The 24,294-nt window shown below is 44.1% G+C and overlaps 1 protein-coding gene and 1 long non-coding RNA gene across 5 annotated transcripts in view; one reads left to right on the top strand and one right to left on the bottom strand.

Moving 5' to 3' along the window:
• The window catches only part of exo1 (exonuclease 1), a 68,128-nt gene that overhangs the window by 30,619 nt on the left and 13,215 nt on the right, over nt 1–24,294 (top strand). For all 4 annotated transcript variants that reach the window (XM_033025116.1, XM_033025115.1, XM_033025117.1 and 1 more), the window contains exons 6-9: nt 12,195–12,407; nt 13,153–13,340; nt 17,920–18,016; nt 22,103–22,334. In XM_033025116.1, coding sequence (XP_032881007.1) covers nt 12,195–12,407; nt 13,153–13,340; nt 17,920–18,016; nt 22,103–22,334 — 730 coding nt within the window. The remainder of the gene's footprint in view (nt 1–12,194; nt 12,408–13,152; nt 13,341–17,919; nt 18,017–22,102; nt 22,335–24,294) is intronic.
• Nucleotides 133–23,004, bottom strand: LOC116975851. Its single transcript, XR_004412794.1, has 2 exons — nt 22,969–23,004; nt 133–253 (listed from the first exon to the last, which is right to left on the bottom strand). It is a non-coding gene; the product is annotated as an uncharacterized LOC116975851 (long non-coding RNA).

Below are 24,294 nucleotides of genomic sequence, written 5' to 3'. Positions count from 1 at the left end.
TATATATAGAGGATTTTTTGTAGAAATCACTTTAAGATGTGGATTGGAGGCAGACAAAAATGCTGGAGAAACTCAGTGGGTGAGGCAGCATCTATGGAGCAAAGGAATTGGTGATGTCTACGTGGATTTCAGCAAGTTCAAAAGTTGTCGGAGCAGAATTTGGGCATTCAGCCCATCAAGTCTACTCCGCCATTCAATTATGGCTGATCTATTTTTCCCTCTTAACCCCATTCTCCTGCCTTCTCCACATAACCTGACCCCAGATCAAGAATTTGCCAATCTTTGCCTTTAAAATATCCATCGACTTGGCCTCCACAGCCGCCGGTGGCAATAAATTCCACAGATTCACCATCCTCTGAGAAAAGAAATTCCTTCTCATCCCCTTTCTAAAAGTACATCCTTTTATTCTGAGCCAAGGCCTGGTTGTAGACTCATTGTGGATTCATTAGTTTTGATGATGAGCTAACTCCTTGATACACTCAGATCCTTCATAATGTTGGATATGGATATCCAAGATATAGAATGCAGAAAGGAGATTGAGAGCCTTGTAATGTGGTGCCAAGACAATAACCTGTTCTTCAATGTCACCAAGACTAGAGAGATTGTGCTGGAGTAGCTCAGTGGGTCAGGCAGCATCTGTGGAGAAAAAAGAATGGGTGACGTTTCAGGCCAGGACTCCTTTTCAGACTCAATGTAAGGGGTGGGGGGATGTAAAGAGCTGGAGGCGAGAAAAGAACAGGACCAATCAAGGCCGGCCACAAATGACCTCCAGCATGTGGTGCCTGGTATGCCCAATGTTGGCTATGGAAGGTGTGATCTCGAGGAAAATTATGTGGGGAGCTGTGGAACTGGTAAAACAACTAGGGTGGGAGAAGGGGGCAAGAGGGGAGGGCAGTAAGTGGAATAGGAAGAAGTGAAGGGCCTTAAGGCCTCCTAGTAGACGTGTGGAGGGATTGAGACATGCATGGTGAAGATGAGGGAATGGAGGCCTGGAAACCAAAAATTGTTGAAGAGTTGATGGGCCTGAGGTGTCCTGGACGTAGGTAGGAAAGGATTGGACAAGAGGGGATAGGATAGAATCGAGGTATGTGGAGATGAGCTCAGTGGGACAGGAGCAGGTTAAAACAATGGGTCTGCCGGGGCCATTCTGCTTGTGGATTTTCTACAGGGAGTAGAAGTGGGCTGTGTGAGGCTGGGGAACGATGAGGTTGCCGACTGTGGAGGGCAGATCGCCAGAGGTGATGAAATCAGAGATAGTGCTGGAGATAATGGCCTGGTGCTCATCTGTGGGGTCATGGTCGACCTGTAGGTAATAGGAGGCGTCCGAGAGCTGGCGTCTGGCCTCACCGCGGTAGAGGTCAGCTTGCCAGACTACAACAGCAGCTCCCCTGTCAGCAGGTTGGTGATAATGTTGGGATTGTTGCAAAGTGAGCAGAGAGCTTGGTGTTCGGAGGGGGTGAGATTGGAGTAGGTAAGGAGAGTGGAAAAGTCAAGACCAGAGCTGCCAAGTTGTACAGATTTTCCGTATTTTGTACGGATATGCAATAAGAATACGGATGTACAGATTTGCTTTGTAAAATACGGATTTTTTAAAAATTGGCTCGACTTCCTGTTTCATCTTGCTGCTTAAATGCAAGGATATAAAAAGTCATACTGTAACTAAAAAATTATAGCAGATTAAATCTATTAGTATTTTAAATTTCAAGATCTGGATGGTTATTTTTGTAAGCTTTGTTCTGCCTGTCCGCTCCAGGTTTAAACTGAGCGCAGTTTAGCGTGTGGGAATTTAACCAAAAGCGCTATGGGTCCTAAAAAAAGCGCTACCAGCTGGAGCGCTATTGCCTTTACACATAGCGCTATGGGCTTTACACATTGCACCATGGGTCACAGACTGTTCGGGGAGGGGAGGAGGACAGAGGGAGAGAGAGGGAGAAAAAAAGGGAGGAAGAGAGGGAGGGAAAGGGAGAGCGAGGGAGGGAGGGAGAGGGAGGGAAAGAGAGGGAAAGAGGGAGAGAGCGGGGGAGGGAGAGGGGGGCAAAATACTGATGTTCAGGTACTAGAAAACTGAAATGCTCTGACAAAACTTGGCAGCTCTGCAAGCCGGTTAAGATTTCACTGGCAGTTAGGGATAGAAATGTCCAGAGAGAGTAGTTGGCTGTCCGGGATAGTCCAAGAGGAGGAGGATTGTTGGAGATGGGAGAAGGGGTCATCACTGGGCGTGAGGACTATTTCCCATAGAAGAAGGTGCAGAGGCAATGGAAGAAAAGCCCTTCATCTTAGGGAACACGGAGCTCATTGAGGTGGGGGCGGAGGGGTACATGGGTAAGGCCACTGTTGGGGTCAGACCTTTCTGTATCGCAAAAGGGGAGGTCAGGGGATGGTGAAAACACGACAGGGATGAGGGCTGGGAGCAGAGGGGTGGACGGAGGTTTGGGCGGTACCATGGGGGAATGATGGGGGTTCAGAAAGGAGTGGGGTGTGAGCAGTGGCACAAGTGCAGTAGGGGTAACGTGGTTGAAATAGGGAGAAACGGCTGCCAAGTAGTTCGGGTTTTCCGTATTTTGTACGGAAATGCGATTAGAATATGGATGTACGGTTTTGTGTTGTTAAATACGGATTTTAAATACGTTCAGTTCAGTCTGAAGAGGGGTCTCAACCAGAAACATCACCCATTCCTTCTCTCCAGGCTGCCTGTCCCGCTCCAGGTTTAAACAGAGCGCTGTCAGTGTAACGCGTGGGAATTTAAAGGAAGAGCTGTCGGCTACAGCACTATGGGTTCTAAAAATAGCGCTACCAGCTGGAGCGCTATGGGCTTTAAACATAGCACTATGGGGTTTACACATAGCACTATGGCCACAGGGCTATGGGTCACAGACTGTTCTCGTATAACAATGAGGCTTTGGAATTCTCTTTCTTAGTGGTAGTTGAGCCTTTGATTATTTTTCAGGCAGTGGTAGAATTCTGGATAAGCCTAGTGGTGAAAGGTTACCAGTGGGATTGCAGTTACATTGGGATTGGCCTTGATTTTGCAATACGGTGGGTGGGCTCAAGGGAGAGAGGGAGAGGATGGAGAGGGAGAGGGAGGGAGAGAGGGAGGAAGGGAATAAGAGGGAGGGAGAAAAAATGGGAGGAGAGAAGGAGGTGGGAGGGAAAGCGGGAGGGAGGGAGAGAAAGGGAGGGCGAGAGGAATGGAGAAAGGGATGGAGGGAGGGATAGAGAGGAGGGAGGGAGGGAGGCTTCCAAAATGGCTTCTACATCATCATCTGATGCTTAAAGCAGGAAGCAGCCGTTCAAACAGCAGTATATAAAGAAATGGCAATGAATGCACTGTCAAGTAAGGTGCGTAGAAGACATGTCAATTGGTAGCAAAGTTATGCATTCTTGTACACTTACGTGGTATGACTGCACATAGAAAACAACATTTTTTTCAGCAAAATGGAACGGCGTAAAAATACTGATTTCCTCAGCAAAATACTGATTTTCAGGTACTAGAATACTGAAATGCTCCGTCAAAACTTGGCAGCTCTGGAGAAAGCCAGCAAGAAGCAATGGTATCATTACTGAAATTACGTGTTGGTGGGGTGGAGCAGTAGGACTCAGGAGAGTCAGCAGGAGATTTAGACCACATGTTGGAATGGATGGTGTGAAGTTTCTTGGGCTGGAGTTAAGCCTGGAACTGGGCTGAGTTGATGGCTCTGGCCCGCTTGTGTGCGGGAAAGAGGCGAGAATCCAAGGTCAAGGTCCATGATGGGCAGGTAAGGGATGGTGGTGAGGTCGGTGGGCCCAGCCAGGGATTGGCCAGGGAGGTGGTGTAGGTGGGAGAGGCGGTGGACGTTAGTGCTGCTCTTTGTGGTGGAGATGGCGTCCCGGGCCTCGGTCTCGTGATAGGTAGGCGGGTGGCACGGTCCAGCGGTGAAGCCCCAGACCTGCGGGTTGTGGAGTTGAGGAGTATTAGTGGAGGGCCTGGCTGAAGACCTGCAAGCATGTGATCCTTAGTAGAGTCCTGGGAGGTAAGGAAGCGTTTATTGAAGGTGTGGATCTGGTAAAGTTGGGCCCTTGCAGGTCTGGGTGAATGAGGCTCAGAGCTATGGGAGAGTCAGAGTGAGGGCCTGCTGGTGTTGGCACTTTGTGGCCAGTGCAGAGCGCAGGGCACGGAAGGAGAACTGCTGTGAGAAGCAGTGGATTGATTGTTGGTAATTGAAATCTGGGTTAGGTCTGAAGTGGGAGGTTTGGAACCGGAGTTCGTAGCCATGAGGTATAAGATGGAGGCAAGTGCTGAGGAAACACGGGTGGCTGTGGCAGTGAATCCGGGTGAAAACATGGTAGGTGAGCCGGAGAGCAGTAGGAATCACATAGGGGGAGCAGTGAAACAGGATGTTGCAGAACTCCCATCGGAGAGAGGAAGAGAACTTAGTCGTAGAGTGCTACAGTGTGCAAACAGGCCCTTCAGCCCAACTTGCCCACACTGGCTAACCTGTCTCAGCTACACTAGCCCCACCTGTCTGCATTTGCCCCATATCACTCCAAACCTGTCCTATCCATATACCTGTCTAACTGTTTCTTAAATGTTGAGATGGTCCCTGCCTCAACGACCTCCTCTAGCAGCTTGTCCCATACACCCACCACCCTTTGTGTGAAATAGTTACGCTTCATTCCTATTAAATCATTTCCCCGTTACCTTAAACCTATGTTCTCTGGGCAAGAGACTCGATCTATTTCTCTCATGATTTTATACACCTCAATAAGATCACACCTCATCCTCCTGCACTCCAAGGAATAGAGTCCCAGCCTACTGAACCTCTCCCTATAGCTCACACCCTCTAGTTGTGGCAACATCCTCGTAAATCTTCACTGTACCCTTTTCCAGCTTGACAACATCTTTCCTATAACATGGTGCCCAGAACTGAACCCAATACTCTAAATGCAGCCTCACCAACATCTTACACAAGTGCAACATGACCTCCCAACTTCTATACTCAATACTCTGACTGATGAAGGCCAATGTGCCTAAAGCCTTTTTGACCACCTTACCTACCTGCGACTCGACCTTCAAGGAACCATGCACTTCCACTCCTAGATCCCTCTGCTCCCAGAGCCCTACCATTCACTGTGTAGGTCTTGCCCATGTTAGACTTCTGAAAATGCAGCACCTCACATTTATCTATTAAATTCCATCAACCATTCCTCAGCCCACCTGGCCAATCGATCTAGATCCTGCTGCAAATTTTTCACAACCATCTTCACTATCTGCAAAACTACCCACTTTTGTATCATTTGCAAACTTCTAATCTTGCCATGTATGTTCTCATCCAAATCATTGATACTTCAAAATCATTGAACTTCTTCAAAGTAGGCATACGTGAGGAATCTGAGGTCCGAAGAAAGGTCTCGACCCAAAACGTCACCCATTCCTTCTATCCAGCATTTTGTGTCTATCTTTGGTTGAAAGCAGCATTTGCAGTTCCTTCCTACATATACCTGAGGAGATTTTGCAGTGGAGTAAGCCAAATTGTAGTAACAAAGAACTACAGATGCTGGTTTATACCACAGATGGGCACAAAGTGACAAAGTAACTCAACGGCTCAGCAGCATTTCTGGAGAAAAAAAGATGGGTGATGTTTCTGGTCAGGACCCTTCTTGCTTCACTCATCCCTTCCCACCCAAACCACCGCCTTCCAGGTACTTTCCTCTGCAGCCGCCGGAGATGCAACTCCGATCCTTATACCTCCCCCCTTGACTACATCTGGGGACCACGACAGTCCTTTCAGGTAAGACAGTCATAGAGTGATACAGTGTGGACTTCGGCCCAACATGTCCCAGCTACACTAGTCCCACCTGCCAGCATTTGGTCCATATCCCTCCAAACCTGTCCTATCCTGTTTGCAGGTTCACATGTACCACCTCATCTACTGCATCCGGTGTTCCCGATGTGGGCCCCTCTACATCGGTGAGACCAAACGCAGACTGGGCGACCGTTTCACTGAACACTTGCATTCCATCCGCCATGGCCTCCGGGATCTCCAGTTCAACTCCCCTTCCAATTTCCATGCCGACCTTTCTGTCCTGGGCTGCCTCCATCGTCAGAGTGAGGTCACACACAAATTGGAGGAACAGCACTACGTATTTCATTTGGGGAGTTTATAACCCAGTGGTTTGAACATTGAATGATCTAATTTTAAGTAACCTCTTCCCCGCATACCCCCTCCTCCCCGCATACCCCCTTCCTCCACCCCAGTTGTTTTACCAGTTCCACAGTTCTCCACATTGTTTTCCTCTTGAGATCACACCTTCCCTAGACAACAATGGGCTGACCAATGCCCTGCCCAAGGTCATTTGTGGCCAGGTTTGATTGGTCCTGGGCTCTTTGCCTCCAGCTCTTCACCCTCCCCTGCATCCCCTACTTACAGTCTGGAGAAGGGTCCTGCCCCGAAACGTTACCCATTCTTTTTCTCCAGAGATGCTGCCTGACCCGCTGAGTTATTCCAGCACTTGGTGTCTATCTTTGGTAATAAACCAACATCTGCAGTTCTTTGTTTCTACTATAGAGACTGTGATTGACTTCAAGAAAAAAAGCAGCACACACCCCAGTATACATTGATGGTGTCGAAGTATACATTGATGGTGTTGAAAGCTTCAAGTTCTTAGGAATGAATATCACTAGCAATTTGTCCTGGACCAGTCACATCGAAACTATGGTAGAAAGCAAACCAATGCCTCGACTTCCTTGGAAGGCTTAGGAAGTTTGGCATGTCCCCAACAACCCACATCAACTTCTACAGGTGCACCATAGAAAACATTTTCAACAAACTTTCATTGACTCCATGCACACTTCACGCTGCTTCGGCAAGGCAAGGATCATTCTCATCCCAGTCGCTCCCTCTTCTCGCCTTTCCCGTCAGACAAAAGATACAGAAGTTTGAAAATGCATACCTCCAGATTTGGGAACAGTTTTGTCACGTCTGTTATCAGGCAACTGAACGGTCCTCTCATTAGCTATAGAGTGGTCCTGACCTATCATTTACCTAATTGGAAACCTTTGAACTATCAGACATCAATGATATATCTTGCACTAAATGTTGTACCCTTTATCTGTGCGCTGTGGAAAGCTTGATTGCATTCATGCATAGTCTTTTTGACTGGATAGCATGCAAACAAAAGTTTTTCACTGGACCTTGATACACGAGACAATAATAAACAAAACTAGATTTATTAGCAAGGGGGAGAAAGAGCTGTACATTTCCAACTGGGAATAGTTTGTGTTGAGGAGGATTTGATAGGTGCCAAATCTTAAGGGTGTTTATATTGTTTCAATTTTACCTGTATTGGATTGATCTCTGCATGTTTGATTAATTTGGCAAGGGGAAGAAGAGGCTTTTTAAATCTGTCTGGGAACAATTTGAATAAGGGCATTGGTACAAGATTTTTGTGGCAAGAAACAATCCACTGGAGGAAATCAACGAGTTGAGTAGCATCTGTGGAGGGAGAAAGGAGTTTAGGTTTAGGTGTATTATTGTCACTGAGGTAGTGTGAGAAGCTTTGTTTTGCATGCTATTCAATCAAGTTAGATCATACTGTACAATCTGGATAAACTAGATAGAGCGAAGGGAAAGATACAGAGTGCAGAAGATGGTTCTCAGTATTGTAGCACAACAGTTCCAGAGACAAAGTCCAATATCCACAATGAGGTAGAGGAGATGTGTAAGAAAGAACTGCAGATGCTGGTTTAAATCAAAGGTTAAAACAAAATGCTGGAGTAACTCAGTGGGTGAGGCAGCATCTCCGGAGAGAAGGAATGGGCAACGTTTTGGGTCGATACCCTTCTTCAGTCTGAATAAGGGTCTTGACCAGAAACGTTGCCCATTCCTTCTCTCCAGAGATGCTGCCTCACCCGCTGAGTTACTCCAGCTTTTTGTGTCTACCATGATGTAGAGGAGAATTGGACTGTATCTCAGTTTAACGGAATGACAGTTCGGAAGACTGATCACAGGGGGGTGGGGGGGAAGCTGTTTCAGAATCCGGGGGAACATGCTTTCAAGTTTCTGTATCTTCAGTTCGGTGGCAGTGGGGAAAGAAGGTATGACCAGAATAGGAAAAGTATTTGATCATGTTGGCTGCTTCACCGAGGCCGTGTGAACTGTAGATGGAGTCATTTGTGGGGATTCTGGTATGTGTGATAGCCTGAGATACATCCACAAATCCCTGCACTTTCCCTTATCATGTATCTATCCACTGTGAATGGCTCGATTGTAATCATGTATTGTCTTTCTTGTGACTAGTTAGCACGCAACAAAAGATTTTCACTGTCCATAGTATATGAGACAATAAACTACACTGAACTGAACTTCTTGTGGTCTTGGTCAGAGCTCTTCCCAAACCAAGCTGTGATGCATCCTGACAGTATGATTTCTATGATGCATCTGCAGAGGTTTATGCAAATCATTGGCAACATGTTGAGAATTTCCTCAGGTTCCTGAGAAAGTAGAGGCATTGGTGTGCTGCATTGGCTGTCATTTCAGTGTGTTTGGTCCACAACAGATCTCTGGTAATATTTACACCAAGGATGTCTGTGGAATTCTCTGCCTCAGAGGGCGGTGGAGGCAGGTTCTCTGGATGCTTTCAAGAGAGAGCTAGATAGGGCTCTTAAAAATAGTGGAGTCAGGGGATATGGGGAGAAGGCAGGAACGGGGTACTGATTGGGGATGATCAGCCATGGTCACATTGAATGGCGGTGCTGGTTCGAAGGGCCGAATGGCCTACTGCACCTATTGTCTATTGATGCTGAAGTTCACAACCATTTCTACATTGGCACCGTTGATGTTGATTGGGGCATGTACTGCATTGTGCTTACTGAAGTCGATAACTAGCTCCATTGTCTTGCTGACGTTGAGGGAGAGGTTGTTGTACTAATGCCAAGTTCTCTAACTCTTTCCCGTACTCCATATTGTTGATGTTCATGTTCCAACTCACCCCAGTAATGTCATCTTCACACTTGTAGTTAGAGTTAGAACTGAATTCCGCTGCTCAGTCATAAGTATACACGGAGTATAATAGTGGACAGAGAAGGCGTCCTTGTGGGGCACCTGTGTTGAGAATTCTTGTGGCTGGGTTTCGGGCCAGGTCTGCTGTACACCTATTGTGGTCATCAGACTGCAATGGATCAAAGCTTCTGGAGCCTGCAGTTATGTGCACTATCGCCATTCTCCCAAAGTAGCAATGTTACAACATTTTGAGGTTTTTAAAATCAAGTCTGCAATTTATCCCATCAGATAAAGCATAAAAATAAGTTTAATTTGACACCTAATTCACTTTCATATCTTCAGTATTTAAAAAAGTTATGGCCATTTTCATACTCTGAAATTAGCATCTTGTTCCCTATTGCTTTTCCATTGACTTAACTCAAAAGCTGTGATCAAGGACAGTCAAAAGCCCATAACTTTCTTAAAAATTAAGAGAACTGAATGAATTTTTCAGTTATTATAGATTGAAGCATTCTGAAACAAATGTGAAACAATCTTACTTGGATTACCTGAAATTAAAGCATATAATTAGTTAGTTACCTAATTGTAGCTAATTACAAAATTCAATTACTAGATCTAAACATCTATCCATTTCTGAAGAAAAGGTTAACATTTTTAAATAGCCTAAGTGTCCAAATGACATTCACACAAGAATTCACAATATAACATGATTTTTAAATCTCATTGTCATGAATTTATAGGCCAAATGGAAGGAATTTAGTGTTTAATTCCCGTAAATTAATGGCATTTAAATCATCTTGCGAGTGGGACTTTGTAGAACGCGATCGTTTGGAACGTTGCGGTTTGCGGTGAATTTAAACCCCATATCGGCAGGAAAAACACTGCCGGTTCGTATGGGGCCTAAATCACCTTTTCACAACATAAAATTTGGATTAAAGTAATCCTAAGAAGCACGTTTATATGTAAAATAAACAGCTTACCTTGCTTTGTCCCATACGTGAGATCCGTCCCGTTGTCGGCGTTGACGGCATTAGAAGTCGAATTTTAATTTACTCCAGCAATTAAATTATCCAGCGATGTTTTTTAAAAACTTGATAGAACGGATGTCGGAGCGATTTCTCTGCAGCAGCTAAACAGCCTGACAAAGATCGACTCCAACAGGCAGGAGAAAACGGCATTTTAATCCCGCCCCCCTCTCAAATGCGCCAAATGCACGCACACGGCCAGTGGCAGAACTGCAGCGTTTTGTAACATACCTACTCAAAGCACTTCATGATGGTGGATGTAAGAACTACTGGATGGTAGTCATTAAAGTGTAATTCTGCTCCTATTCTCACCTGTTAGTCTGGTTAGTAAAAACACTGAGTCAAGCACTGGATCAACTAACTTTATTTCTCAATCACAAACACACTACCCTATACGATACCTAACCAACACCGCGGGTCCGATCCTTGTCTCTACTCGTCCAAGCCTTTCAGTCTTGTGCGAATAGACACCTCCAGCAGGTCCCAGAAGATTGACACTGACTCATGTGCTCTCCTCTTATATACCATATCAGACTCGTGGCGCAAAATACATGGGAGGGGGGCAACCCCTACAAACCAATCATAAATAAAGATCATAATTAATTGCCAGTTCCCTAACCCAAACACAAAATATCCCATTACATTGTTTCTACAGAAAGTTCCTAATGGAAGACAGTTCTCCTAAGTAAGGAAACATTTTACCAGGTAACATAAACAATTTGGGCAAGGCTCCTCTCCTTGACCAATCACATTTTAACAGTGCAAAGACCATGCAGCATAGGGAAGTTGCATGGCAGCCGGGTCACGACCCATGACCCGTGCTGTTGCTACGCTACGCCAAGTGGAGTACACGCGATGAACTGCAGGTAAGCACTTACCATTGTTTCCAGAGTAGCGGGCCCATTAAAACCTGCCGAAATTGTCAATTTTTGCATGTAAATAATTATGGAAATCGGGATAAGCGTGAGAGACATTTACCCTACTTCAGAATTCCAAAAGTGAGGAGAAATGACGGCAGATAGAAGCGAGAACTGAAGGGACAACAACAGCCAAAGTGCTTGGCGAACATTGGCCGTTTACTCACTGCATTTCATCAACACTAAGGCATTATTTGTGTTTTTTCTTGATTCCTTTGGCATCTAAAAAGTTTCAGAAGTGATAAATTTGGCTGTAAAATTTTAAAATCGCCCATAGTTCTCAAGTGGGTTTTTACTTATAAAAAGAAAACGCCTCTGAAGCAAAATTTAGCCAGATTTACAGCCTGGTTTGATAGTGGTCTTCTTAAAGTAGGTATAGGTATAGATATAGGTATAGTAGGTCAGAATAAAGGAGTGAGAGTTTAAAGATATTTGTGAATATCTCTACCAGCTGGTCTGCACAGCTCCAGTTGTTTTCCACTGATTCACTCTCGGGACGGCCGATCGATCTTGCGTCTGCGACAGTAACTTGGTGCAGCCACACCCATGACTGCCAGGGTGGTTGACATTTCTCCAGTTACCATCTGTTCAAAGCTGCCGTAGAATGCATTGATCTCAATAGGGAAGGACACATTGATGCCATTGAAACTGCCAGCCTTTGCTTTGTAACCTGTTGTAGCATTCAAGCCTTGCCACAATCTACAGGTGTTCGTGTTGTTGCCTCGGTACTCCAGCTTTGTCCGGAACTGTTGACATTTGGGTTGAAACTTTGCATCAGTCCTGAAACTGAAACATCAAAAATTCTCCACCCCCACACATTTAGTTTAGTTTTTTAGTTTAGAGATACAGCGCGGTAATAGACCCTTCAACCCACCGAGTCCACACTGACCAGCGATTCCTGAACATTAAAACCGCCCTACACACACATTTTACATTTATACCAAGCCAATTAACCTACAAACCTGTACGTCTTTGGAGTGTGGGAGGAAATCAAAGACCTCAGAGAAAACCCACGCAGCTCATGGGGAGAACGTACAATACTCCGTAAAAGCACCCGTAGTCAGGATTGAACCTGGGTCTCTGGCGCTATAAGGCAGTGGCTCTAACACTATGCCACCCCAGCGCCGAGATGCTGCTCAATCTGCTGAGCTCCTCCAGCAGATTGTGTGCTCCTCCATATTACAGCATCAACAAATGCCTTGTGTCTCCAAGAATATTTGTGATATCAAATTGTATGAATAATTTGGTTGTTTTGTTTTCTCCTGTAATTTTAGGTTGTACTTAAAGTGGACAAGTATGGAAATGGCATTGAAATTGACAAGGCTCGTTTTGGCAAATGCAAGCAACTGGGAGATGTGTTCACTGAAGAGAAGTTCAGATATATGTGTATTTTATCAGGATGTGATTATTTGCCATCCATTCATGGAATTGGTTTGGGCAAAGCATGCAAGCTGCTGCGAATTGCTAGCAATCCAGATATCATAATAGTAGGTTTCTTTTACTCTGAGATCTTGGTCCATTGATATATCAGTAACAATAATTTACAGGGCCATGCCCATTCATGACATGCAAAATATTTCAATACATTACATTAAAATTTAATTATCAACTTAGAATATCCATGACATAGGAGCAGAATGAGGCTATTCTGCCCATCAAGTTTGCTCCACCATTCAGTCAGGGATGATCTATTCCTCTCCCTCAATCCTGCATGCTCCCCGTAACCTTTGACGCCCTTACTAATTAAGAACCCATCAATCTTAAAATACCTTTATTCCAATTTAGGACTTTGTACTATTTTAATAATTCACTTTAAATTTGCAATGTAAAATAGTGAATTGATTTTTCTGTTACTTCCGGGAGAATAAAATCAAAATTACTCCAAGAGCTTGGAAATGGTGTCATCAGCCGTTAGCCCCTTCATTTGCTTAATACTAATTCTCCCGAGGTCATAATTATTTAATTCCTCCGCATAAATTATTCTCAAAATGAAAGTGTTAACATTTAACTACGGCTGATTCACTCTATACACTTGCATCTTAACGCTATGCTGATGTTATTGGACACTTCCATTATTATTAATATTTAAAGCTCTCAAATAAGGAAGCTTGTTCCTTTAAATTGAATCAGCGTTTCACTATACATCATTTTAAAGAGTATCCCTTGATATTTGGGAATCATTTGGCTTAACTTGTTTTTCCACCTAACATTTCTTTTTATTATTTTTTACAGGTGATTAAAAAAATGGGACAATACTTGAAGACAAATGTGATTGTGCCAGAAGAATACACAGATGGGTTCATTCGGGCAAATAACACATTTCTATATCAATTGGTGTTTGATCCATTGAAGCGGAAGCTTGTTCCTTTAAATGATTATTCAAATGATGTTGATCCTAAATCTATTGAGTACGCTGGGCAGTATCCTTCATCAATGTTTTTCTTTGTATATTGTACTGATTAGTTTAACCAGATTATTGTTTTTTTTAAGTGCAAATCTGTGCATGCAATGAAAATGATTGCCTGCAGATTGCTAATTTTTGAAGTGCTTACAAGGAACAGGTGTAGGAATATAGAGGAAGAGAACAGTTTTGGCCATACAACACGGAAACAGGCCATTTGGCCAACTTGATTATGCCAACCAAGATGCCTAATATATGCTTGTCCCATTTGCATTTGATCCATATCCCTCTCAATCTCCCGTCCTAGTTTGACTTTCCAAAAATACGACACCTCGTACTTCTCTGCATTAAACTCCATTAGTCATTCCTCTGCCAACTTGCCAGGCTGATCAAGAGCCTGTTGTAATTTTTGATAACCATCTTCACTATCTACGATACCACCCACGTTAGTATCCTCTGCAAGTTTACTAATCGTACCTGTACATTCTCATCCAAATCGTTAATTTAAACCACAAACAACAATGAGCCCAGCAATGATCCCTGATGCACACCACTCGTCACAGGCCTCCAGTCCGGAAAGCACCCTTCCCCCACCACCTTCTGCTTTCTCGCATGAAGCCAATTCTGTATCCAGTTAACTAGCTCTGCCTGGATCACATGTGTTCTAACCTTTGAGAACAGCCTAAAGGGGCTGTCCCACTGCGGCAACCTAATCCGCGAGTTCAGAAGTGTGTCTTTGACCTTCAAGCTCGAGGGCATTCGCCTGGAAAACCTCGAGCTGGATCGACCGTAAGCGATGAAACCACGAGCTGGATCCACCACACACGCACACACACACAAACATATCGCAAAGGCGGGGGCCAGGGAAAGCGGGGGAGCGCTGTCTGAAATTCACACCCGCGATAAAGAGGAAGATAAAAAACACTGCACAGTATCGGTAAGCCCTTTAGAGAGCGCGGAGTGCGGGGGGGTTTAGAGAGAAGGGGGGAGAAGGAGTGAAGACACTTTTAAGAAGTATAATAAAGTTTAGCGGGCATTTAACCTACCGGTCGGTTTTCCTTGGTCCTGAAAACTCCAATGAGCCAATCAAAATGCCCGGTCAGCGAAGGAGATTGCCTACGGCTGCCCTCGACTGCCTGTAACTACATAGCGACCCCACTCCACTGCACTACGGGTTCAAAAGAACCATGCCGACCAATTTCAACATGCTGAAATTTTTTTCCGCGACCTAGCTGAGGCCGTGAGTATGCGGGAACTTCCCTCGAGCATGAAGGAAAGTTCCAGTGACCTCCTAGGACCACGTGTCGACCATGCTGCGAGTTTGAGTCGAGGGCAAACTCTTCTAAACTCGCAGATTAGGTCGCCGCAGTGGGACAGCCCCTTTACATGTGAAAGCTGATCAAAGGCTTTGTTGAATTGCATATTGAGAATGTCTCTGTTGCCCTTGTTTTTGGTTACCTCTTCAAAAACTCAATCACCTTTGTAAGACACGATCTCCCATCAGTGTTTCCACTTTGAAGGAAATTATCTGAAATTCGGGAAATTTTTGTTGTCTTTGGGTAATGTTAGGGAAATTTAATAATTTCTGGAAGTTTCCACATCCGGCTTGCGATGGGGTGTAAAGGTGATATACACAGCACTGCCAGTTTGGCGCGCAAAGGTTTAAACAGAGCGCTGTCAGTTTAACGCGTGGGAATTTAAATAAAGAGCTGTCGGCTGCAGCGCTATGGGTTCTAAATATAGCGCTACCGACTGCAGCTTTAAACATAGCGCTATGGTCACTATGGGGGGGGGGGGCGGGGGGGCAGAGGAGAGAGGGGGAGAGCTTGTTACAGTGTTAAAATAAAGAACTGTTTCATTTGAAAAACGAAAGGATTCAATAGTCTATATGTCATAGACACTACAATGTTACCTAGAATGCAGTAATCAATAATTATACAGTATTATAGTATATAATTTATGCTTATTTGTAAAAATGTCATAATCATATTGACTTTATTGTACAGTTTACGAAGATCCATTTCAAATTCTGTAGATGGCTTATTGAGTTTTTATTGAAAGAAATGTTGATTCACAATGTCAAATTCAAAGGATGCAAAAGGTGTGAAGTGCGAAAGAACTGCAAGCTGGTTTAAAGTTGAATGGCTCGACGAAATAGTAAAAACTGCTGTACCAAAAGCTCATGAGGTTATATATTTGCACAAGAATTCAGTGCGCACACACACTTGTAACAGCATATCAATTGCACAATACAAGATTTCTGTGCACACGAACTACTAAAAATTAGAGGGGACATTGGCTATGGGTCACAGACTGTTCGGCAAAATTCTCGTATAACAATGAGACTTTGGAATTCTCTTTCTCAGTGGAAGTTGAGCCTTTGATTAATTTTCAAGCAGTGGTAGAATTCTGGATAAGCCTAGTGATGAAAAGTTACCAGTGGGCAGTGGGATTGCAGTTACATTGGGATTGGCCTTGATGCCACAGAACGGTGGGTGGGCTCAAGGGGCAGAGAGGGAGGGGTGGAGAGAGGGGAAGAGAGGAGGGAGGGAGGGAATAAGAGGGAGGGAGGGAGAGAAAAAATAAAGTGGGAGAGGGGAGGGAGGGAGAGAAAGAGGGGGAGAGAGAGAGAAGGATGGAGAGGGAGGGAGGGAAAGGGAGGAGGGAGAGAGAGAGGGAGGGAGAGAGCAGAGACAGACACGTGAGAGTAGGTTGAAAAAACAAAGACATCGAAAGCTGTTGGAGGCAACAAAAGCTGCCTTGCACACTGTACAAGTGAGTAACAGAAGCAGGCAGATGCAGTGTAGTTACATAGATCTGTTTTGCCTTGTTCTTTGTGTTAACGTGTGCCCGCAAAAAACAAAACAAAAAATAGCACGCAGGAAGCATTTTTGAAAATTATTTCAGGAAAAAACAAATGGAGGTGTGGAAGCACTGTCTCCCATGTACAAAACCACGCTGCCTGTCCTTAATCAGTCCCTGTCTATCCAAATGCATTTACGTCATGCCTCGGAAATGAAAATGTATATCTTATCCCTCAGAAAGAGACAAACATTTGTAAAAGTTGAGTAAAATTCAATAGATTGCAAGATAAAATGGCCGGTGATAAAATGTAGATTCACGATCCTCGCTTCAGATGTTTTCTTCAAACACTTGATATTTGTCAAGTCAGAATTTTTTGGGACAATTTGACTGTCAGTGCTATGTGATCAAACCTGAAATTTGATTTAACAAATGGTGTTGGAAGCTGAAGGAGTAAAATGTGGGTGGAGAAACATTTGGACCAGTTTCTTTGGAGTGCAGTATCTTGGCCTAGATTGCACTGATGTTTAGACCAGTCTTGAAATGGCTTATTTCTAGAATGGCATTTGGAATGTGCTGCAGCTGCTTGTGGGTGAATTAACCAATCATATTTGATATTGTAACATCGTCCCTCATGAACTCATCAACTGAGCTCAATTTATGTATACAATCAGTTCAACAAAGTTAACAATTTTGATTCCAGGCTTGCAGTATTGCTCGTCCGATAATTCCCTGGATTCTCTCTAGTTAAATAAATGAACAACATTAGCTGAACATAGCAGTCTGAAGAGGGTCTTGACCCGAAACATCACCCATTCCTTCTCTCCAGAGATACTGCCTGTCTTTCTGAGTTACTCCAGCATTTTGTGTCTATCTATTTGATTTCTCTAACTTCCATCCTCTCTCTCTGTCCCTCCCCCACCCAAGTCGTTGTACTAACGTCAAAGTTGTCTTGTTGAGTCTCATTGTCTGTAACTCGTTCTCACCTAGCCCACAGCTAACAATGGCCTGTTTCATTTATCACAGTTACTTGCATGGAATCTATAGAGAACTATCCGACTGGATAGAGAATTGCTGGTGGTGTCCCTTGGGGATCGGTGCTGGACCTGTGCTGTTTGCGGTTTATAACAAAGGTTTAGATGGTATGATTGCATGATTAGTAAGTTTTCAGATGACACTATTGTAGTTGGTATCGTAGATAGTGAAAGTGATTACCAAAAATTGCAGCAGCTCTTGATCAACTGGGCTGAGGAATAGCTAATGGAGTTTAATGCAGACATGTGAATGGAGCATTTTGTGAAGTTAAAATCCAGGCTAAGGCCTTCACAGCAAATGATAGGGCCCTGGTGGGTGTTGTGGATTGATAATGAATTGAATGCAAAGGCTGAAACTCACCTTTTGCCCCTGAGGAGAGGGGATGATGGAGACGAGATGAAACTTTTTTTTCAGATCAAAGGGATTAGCGGTCTGGAATTTGCTGCCTGAATTCATAATTGAGACGGATATCCTTGTGACATTTAACGAGACCTTGGATGGGTGCCAGATGAGCTTCTCTGCAATGCCATAGATGAAGTGCATTGAGATTATATTGGATTGCTCAATTTTTGACTATCACTGAAACCCCTACCAAAACGACCTATGTAATAAATTTGCTATGCTTGATACTTTGGAAGCTCATGTACTTTTTCTTTTGGACCTCACTGTATCTAGGTATGGATAACCAGTGATCCATTTTATTCTATTTTGTCCAATAATGTTTACCGTTTATGTTTTGACACTTAACTTTGCCTCTATAGCCACTTTGGTGATGAGAAAGCTTTACATATAGCACTTGGAAATATAGATATTAAGACTTTGGAATTCATAGACAACTTCAACCCATGCACTTTGCAGGTATTATATATTATCTAATCATTCTAAGTTATAAGTGCAAAATGTTATAATTTTGCATTACACTTTTTACTATTAAGAGAACTGAAGTTTTTCTTAAAGTTAGTTATATTTGGTTCTTTTCCTCCATGATAATGGTAAAAGCTGGTAATGTGTCTATTGTGTTTAGTTTAATAAATAAACTGTTTTTATCTGATACCCATTCTTGATATCTTCAATGTTTGCTTCTATCCTGGAGCTGATGTGTAACATTCCTGTAACATCGAGCCCAAAACAGGCATTGATCTTATGAGGGAAAAATACAGTCAAGTACTTAGTGGCCGAACAAGTATTGCTTTCGGCTTGTCCTTTTCTCAAAATTGTAATTTTTTGAGTTGATATGTCGTTATTCTGAAATGCCTATAAAATGGCCATAGAACATACAGCACAGGAACAAGCCCTTTGGCCCACAATGTTTGTGCCAAACATGATGCCACGTTAAACTTGCCATAGAGGGAGTGCAGAGAAGGTTCACCAGACTGATTCCTGAGATGTCAGGACTTTCATATGAAGAAAGACTGGATAGACTCAGCTTGTACTCGCAAGAATTTAGGAGATTGAGGGGGGATCTTATAGAAACTTACAAAATTCTTAAGGGGTTGGACAGGCTAGATGCAAGAAGATTGTTCCCGATGTTGGGGAAGTCCAGGACAAGGGGTCACAGTCTGAGGATAGAGCGGAAATCCTTTAGGACCGAGATGAGAAAAACATTTTTCACACAGATGGTGGTGAATCTCTGGAACTCTCTGCCACAGAAGGTAGTTGAGGCCAGTTCATTGGCTATTTTTAAGAGGGAGTTAGATGTGGCCCTTGTGGCTAAAGGGATCAGGGGGTATGGAGAGAAGGCAGGTACAGGATACTGAGTTGGATGATCAGCCATGATCATATTGAATGGCGGTGCAGGCTCGAAGGGCCGAATGGCCTACTCATGCACCTATTTACTATGTTTCTATGATCTCATCTGCCTCTACATGATCCACATCCCTCTGTTCCCTGCACTTCCATGTACCTATCTAAAAGCCTCTTAAATACCACAATCATATCCGCTTCCACCGCCACCCCTGGCAATGTGTTCCAGCCCCCCACTACTCTATGTGTAAATTAAACAAACTTGCCCTGCAAAACTTCATTTAATTCCCCCCTCACACCTCATAGTAATGCGCTCTCGTGTTGGACATTTCCACCCTGGGGTAAAAGATTCTCGCTGTGCACCATGTCTATGCCTTTCATCATTTTGTACACTTCTATCTGGTCTCCCCTCAACCTCCGAAGTTCTAGAGAAAACAATCCAAGTCTATCCAACGTCTCCCTTTAATTGAATTGAATCCTTTATTTGAAGCAGCATTTATCTGTATCCTCTCCAACGCCTCCACATATTTTGTGTAATGGAACAATCAGAATGGCATGCAATATTGCAGGTTATAAATATTTTTACTCTAAAATAGTGAACACAGATGAAAATGTAGAGTCATAGAGAGTTAGAATTACACAGCACAGAGGCAGGACCTTCAGGCAACTTGCCCACGCCAACTTGCCCATATCTGTATCAACTGGTCCCATTTTAGCTGATTTGGCCCATTTCCTTCTAAAGTTTTCTATCTATGTATCCCTATCTATCTATTGGGGAGAGAGAAAACTGGGAATTATAGACCAGTTAGCCTTACATCAGTAGTGGGGAAGATGCGTGAGTTAATTATTAAAGATGTAATAGCAGCGCTTTTGGAAAGTAGTGACAGGATCGGTCAAAGTCAGCATGGATTTATGAAGGGGAAATCATGTTTGACTAATCTTCTAGATTTTTTTGAGGATGTAACAAGTAGATTAATGAGAGCCAGTGGATGTGATGTATCTGGACTTTCGAAAAGCCTTTGACAAGGTCCCACACAAGAGATTAACGTGCAAAATTAGAGCATGTGGTATTGGGGGTAGGGTATTGACATGGATAGAGAACTGGTTGGCAGACAGGGAGCAAAGAGTAGGAATTAACAGGTTCTTTTCAGAATGGCAGGCAGTGACTAGTGGGGTACCGCAAAGCTCGGTGCTGGGACCGCTGTTATTTACAATATATATTAGTGATTCAGATGAGGGAATTAAATGTAACATCTCCAAGTTTGCGGATGACACAAAGCTGGGTGGCAGTGTGAGCTGTGAGGAGGATGCTATGAGGCTGAAGGCTGACTTGGATAGGTTGGGTGAGTGGGCAGATGCAGTATAATGTGGATAAATGTGAGGTTATCCACTTTGGTGGCAAGGACAAGAAGACAGATTATTATCGGAATGATGTCACATGAGGAAAAGGGGAAGTGCTTCATTTTGGTAAGTCATACCAGGGCAGAACATTCACATTGAATGGCGGGGCTCTGGAGAGTGTTGGAGGGCAAAGGGATCTGGGGGTGCAGGTACACAGTTCCTTGAAAGTGGCGTCACAGTTAGACAGGGTGGTTTAGAAGGCTTTTGACACATTGGCTGTCATCAGTCAGAGTATTGAGTATAGAGCTTGGAATGTTATGTTACATGTACAAGACATTGGCACATTTGGGGTATTGTGTTCAGTTTAGGTCACTGTTATAGAAAAGGATTGACGAGGATGTTGCCAGGACTCGAGGGCCTTAGCTGTAGGGAGAGGTTGAGCAGTCTAGTACTTTTGCACAGGAGGATGAGGGGTGATCATGAAGGAAATTAATAAGCCTTTTACCCAGGGTAGGGGAATGTTCTTTATCCCCTACCCTGGACCAGAGGATAAAGGTTTACTATGAGAAAGGAAAGATTTACTTGGAACCTGAGGGGTAACGTTTTCACACAAATGGTTGTCGGTGTATGGAACAAGCTGCCAGAGGAGGTAGTTGAGGCAGGTACTATCACAACATTTAAAAGACATTTGGACAGGTACATGGATAGAAAGGTTGAGAAGGAGATGGGATAAACATAGGCTGTTGGGAATAGAGTAGTAGTGGCATCTTGGTCGGCAAGGGCAAGTTGGGCTGAAGGGCCTGTTTCCCAGCTATGATCTCTGGTTCTTGATTCCCCTACTCTGGGTAAAGGTCTCTGTGCATGAACCCTATCTATTCCCCTCATGATTGTATACATCTCTATAAGATCACCCCCTCATCCTCATGCCCTCCAGGGAATAAAGTCCTCAACTGCCTGATTACTTCCTATAGCTCATGCCCTGAAGTCCTGGGAAAAACTTCGTAACTCTTCTCTGCAATTTAACAACATCTTTCCTATAGCAAGATATATGATCAAGCCTGGAAGTTTTACCTACCTTCATACGTTCAGCATCTCCTCGGCTGTAAAATGGATTGTCCTCAAGACATTTCCATTAACATTCCTGTTACCCATATCTTTCTCCACGTTAAAATCAGAGGAAGAATACTCATTGAGGATCTTGCCCATCACCTGCTCCACACGGAGATGGCCACTCTGGTTTCAGAGGGGCCGTATTCTCTCTCTGATTACCCTCATTCCCTTAATGTACTTGTTAGTAGTTCACAAGGTAGGAGTAGAATTAGGCCATTCGGCCCATCGAGTCTACTCCGCCATTCAATTATGGCTGATCTCTGCCTCATAATCCCATTTTCTTGCCTTTTCCCCATAACCCTTGACACTCGTTCTAATCAAGAATTTGTCTATAATTATACCTTAAAAATATCCACTGACTTGGCCTCCACAGCCCTCTGGCAATGAGTTCCACAGATTAACAACCCACTTCCAAAATAAGTTCCTCCTCACCTCATTTCTAAAAGAGCTCCCTTTAATTCTGAGGCTATGTCCTCTGGTCCTAGACTCTCCCACCAGTGGAAATATCCTTTCCACATCCACTATCTATGCCTTTCATTATTCTGTATGTTTCAATGAGGTCCCCCCTTAACCTTCTAAACTCCAGCGAGTGCAGGCCCAGTGCTGTCAAAGGCTGTCAAATACCATTTGTCACAACTGTGAAAACAATAGTCAGCGAGGTCATAGCGTTTTGAAATGGGAAATTATGATCTACATTCTGTTATTTTTCTATAATGGAGAAATTTGGATATTCATTTCCTTTTTTATCAGATTCCGCCAAAAAGGTCAAGTGGATGGAAGAACAATGAGGCAAATAAGCAGAGAGCTCTGCATATGCTCAGTATATGGAGCAAAGACTATAGACCATATGGAAATCATCTCTCGGTCCCAAAGCCAGAACAATCACCAGAGAAACCCTGCACCAAGGGTATGGAGAAAGTGATCAGCATTCAACATTTTAAACTTCCCAAAAGAGTGATATTGGCGAAAAGAGCAAGAGAAGGTAAATTTTTAAAGAAAATCCGTTAAAAAAATTATTGAAAGTAAAGAAACTGAACCAATTCAAACTTTCTGGAAAGTATACCTTTTATGGAGGCACAAGGAATTGCAGATGCTGGTTTACATAAAAAGCACCAAGTGCTGGAGTTACTCAGCAGATCAGGCAGCATCTCTGGAGGACGTCTCTGAATGCTGCCTGACCCACTGTTACTCCAACACTTTTTTTTGTATATTTTGTGGAAACGGCTACACCATCACTGATTATTCCTTGTGGAACTAAAGGAAAATTATTGACCTCTTTGGAGAAATTGACTAATATGGTAGCAGATGGGGATAGGGAGGAATGACGGGCATTAAGCTGACCTAGTGACTGGTGATCTATTGCTGGGGCCATGACAGTTCACTGCTATTAATGGTTTTTATTATACAATAGAAAGCCATTTATCAAAGTTTGCTGATTTAAGTAATTAATTATAAAGTTTAAGCAAGTGACCACCAAGACTGGCAAATAGATTTCAAATGTGCAACACAGTTGTTGAAATTTATGTTATATACTATGGCGGCCCCTGGTGGTGAGCCTCGTGCAGTGCGAACCCTCGGCTCTGGAGGGAGGAGTCACGTGTCTTTGTAATGGTCACATAGAAACATAGAAATTAGGTGCAGGAGTAGGCCATTCGGCCCTTCGAGCCTGCACCGCCATTCAATATGATCATGGCTGATCATCCAACTCAGTATCCCGTACCTGCCTTCTCTCCATACCCTCTGATCCCCTTAGCCACAAGGGCCACATCCAACTCCCTCTTAAATATAGCCAATGAACTGGCCTCGACTACCCTCTGTGGCAGGGAGTTCCAGAGATTCACCACTCTCTGTGTGAAAAAAGTTCTTCTCATCTCGGTTTTAAAGGATTTCCCCCTTATCCTTAAGCTGTGACCCCTTGTCCTGGACTTCCCCAACATCGGGAGCAATCTTCCTGCATCTAGCCTGTCCAACCCCTTAAGAATTTTGTAAGTTTCTATAAGATCCCCTCTCAATCTCCTAAATTCTAGAGAGTATAAACCAAGTCTATCCAGTCTTTCTTCATAAGACAGTCCTGACATCCCAGGAATCAGTCTGGTGAACCTTCTCTGCACTCCCTCTATGGCAATAATGTCCTTCCTCAGATTTGGAGACCAAAACTGTACGCAATACTCCAGGTGTGGTCTCACCAAGACCCTGTACAACTGCAGTAGAACCTCCCTGCTCCTATACTCAAATCCTTTTGCTATGAAAGCTAACATACCATTCGCTTTCTTCACTGCCTGCTGCACCTGCATGCCCACTTTCAATGACTGGTGTACCATGACACCCAGGTCTTGCTGCATCTCCCCTTTTCCTAGTCGGCCACCATTTAGATAATAGTCTGCTTTCCTGTTTTTGCCACCAAAATGGGGCTCCCTGGGGATTATTTAAGGCCGGGAACGCCTGTGCCTGGGGGAGTAGTAGGGAACTGTATTGTTAGTTAACAAAGATTTACTGGCTGGACAAACTTTGTGTCCCGCCTCATTCTTGGCTGGATAGCTTCGAGTCCCGCCTCATTGGTGACCCCGACGTCCCAAAATAGACATTTTGGAGCACAGCGTGCACGCCGCCAGGGCTCAACCCGCCGTTGCTCCCAACCAGGCCCAACTGAACGCGGTTGCCCTGAAGCTACCGACTTTCTGGACCTCTCAGCCGCAGATATGGTTCCAGCAGGCCGAGGCGCAATTTCATATCTGCGGGATCACAGTCGACGAAACCCGTTTTTGCTACATCGTCAGCGCACTCGACCAGGAAACGGCCGTCGTGTGGTGCCTTATCTGCACGATCTGCAGGCGGCCAATAAATACCAAGGCCTCAAGGCGCTGCTTCTCCGCACCTTTGGTCTCAGCCACCTGGAGCGAGCAGAGCTGATCCTAAACATGGGCGGGGTCGGCGACCGGAAG

This window comes from Amblyraja radiata, chromosome 8, assembly GCF_010909765.2.
Source record: "Amblyraja radiata isolate CabotCenter1 chromosome 8, sAmbRad1.1.pri, whole genome shotgun sequence".
Lineage (NCBI taxonomy): Eukaryota > Metazoa > Chordata > Chondrichthyes > Rajiformes > Rajidae > Amblyraja > Amblyraja radiata.
The sequence above is the reverse complement of the archived record's forward strand: the minus strand, read 5'-3'. Positions and strand labels throughout refer to the sequence as shown.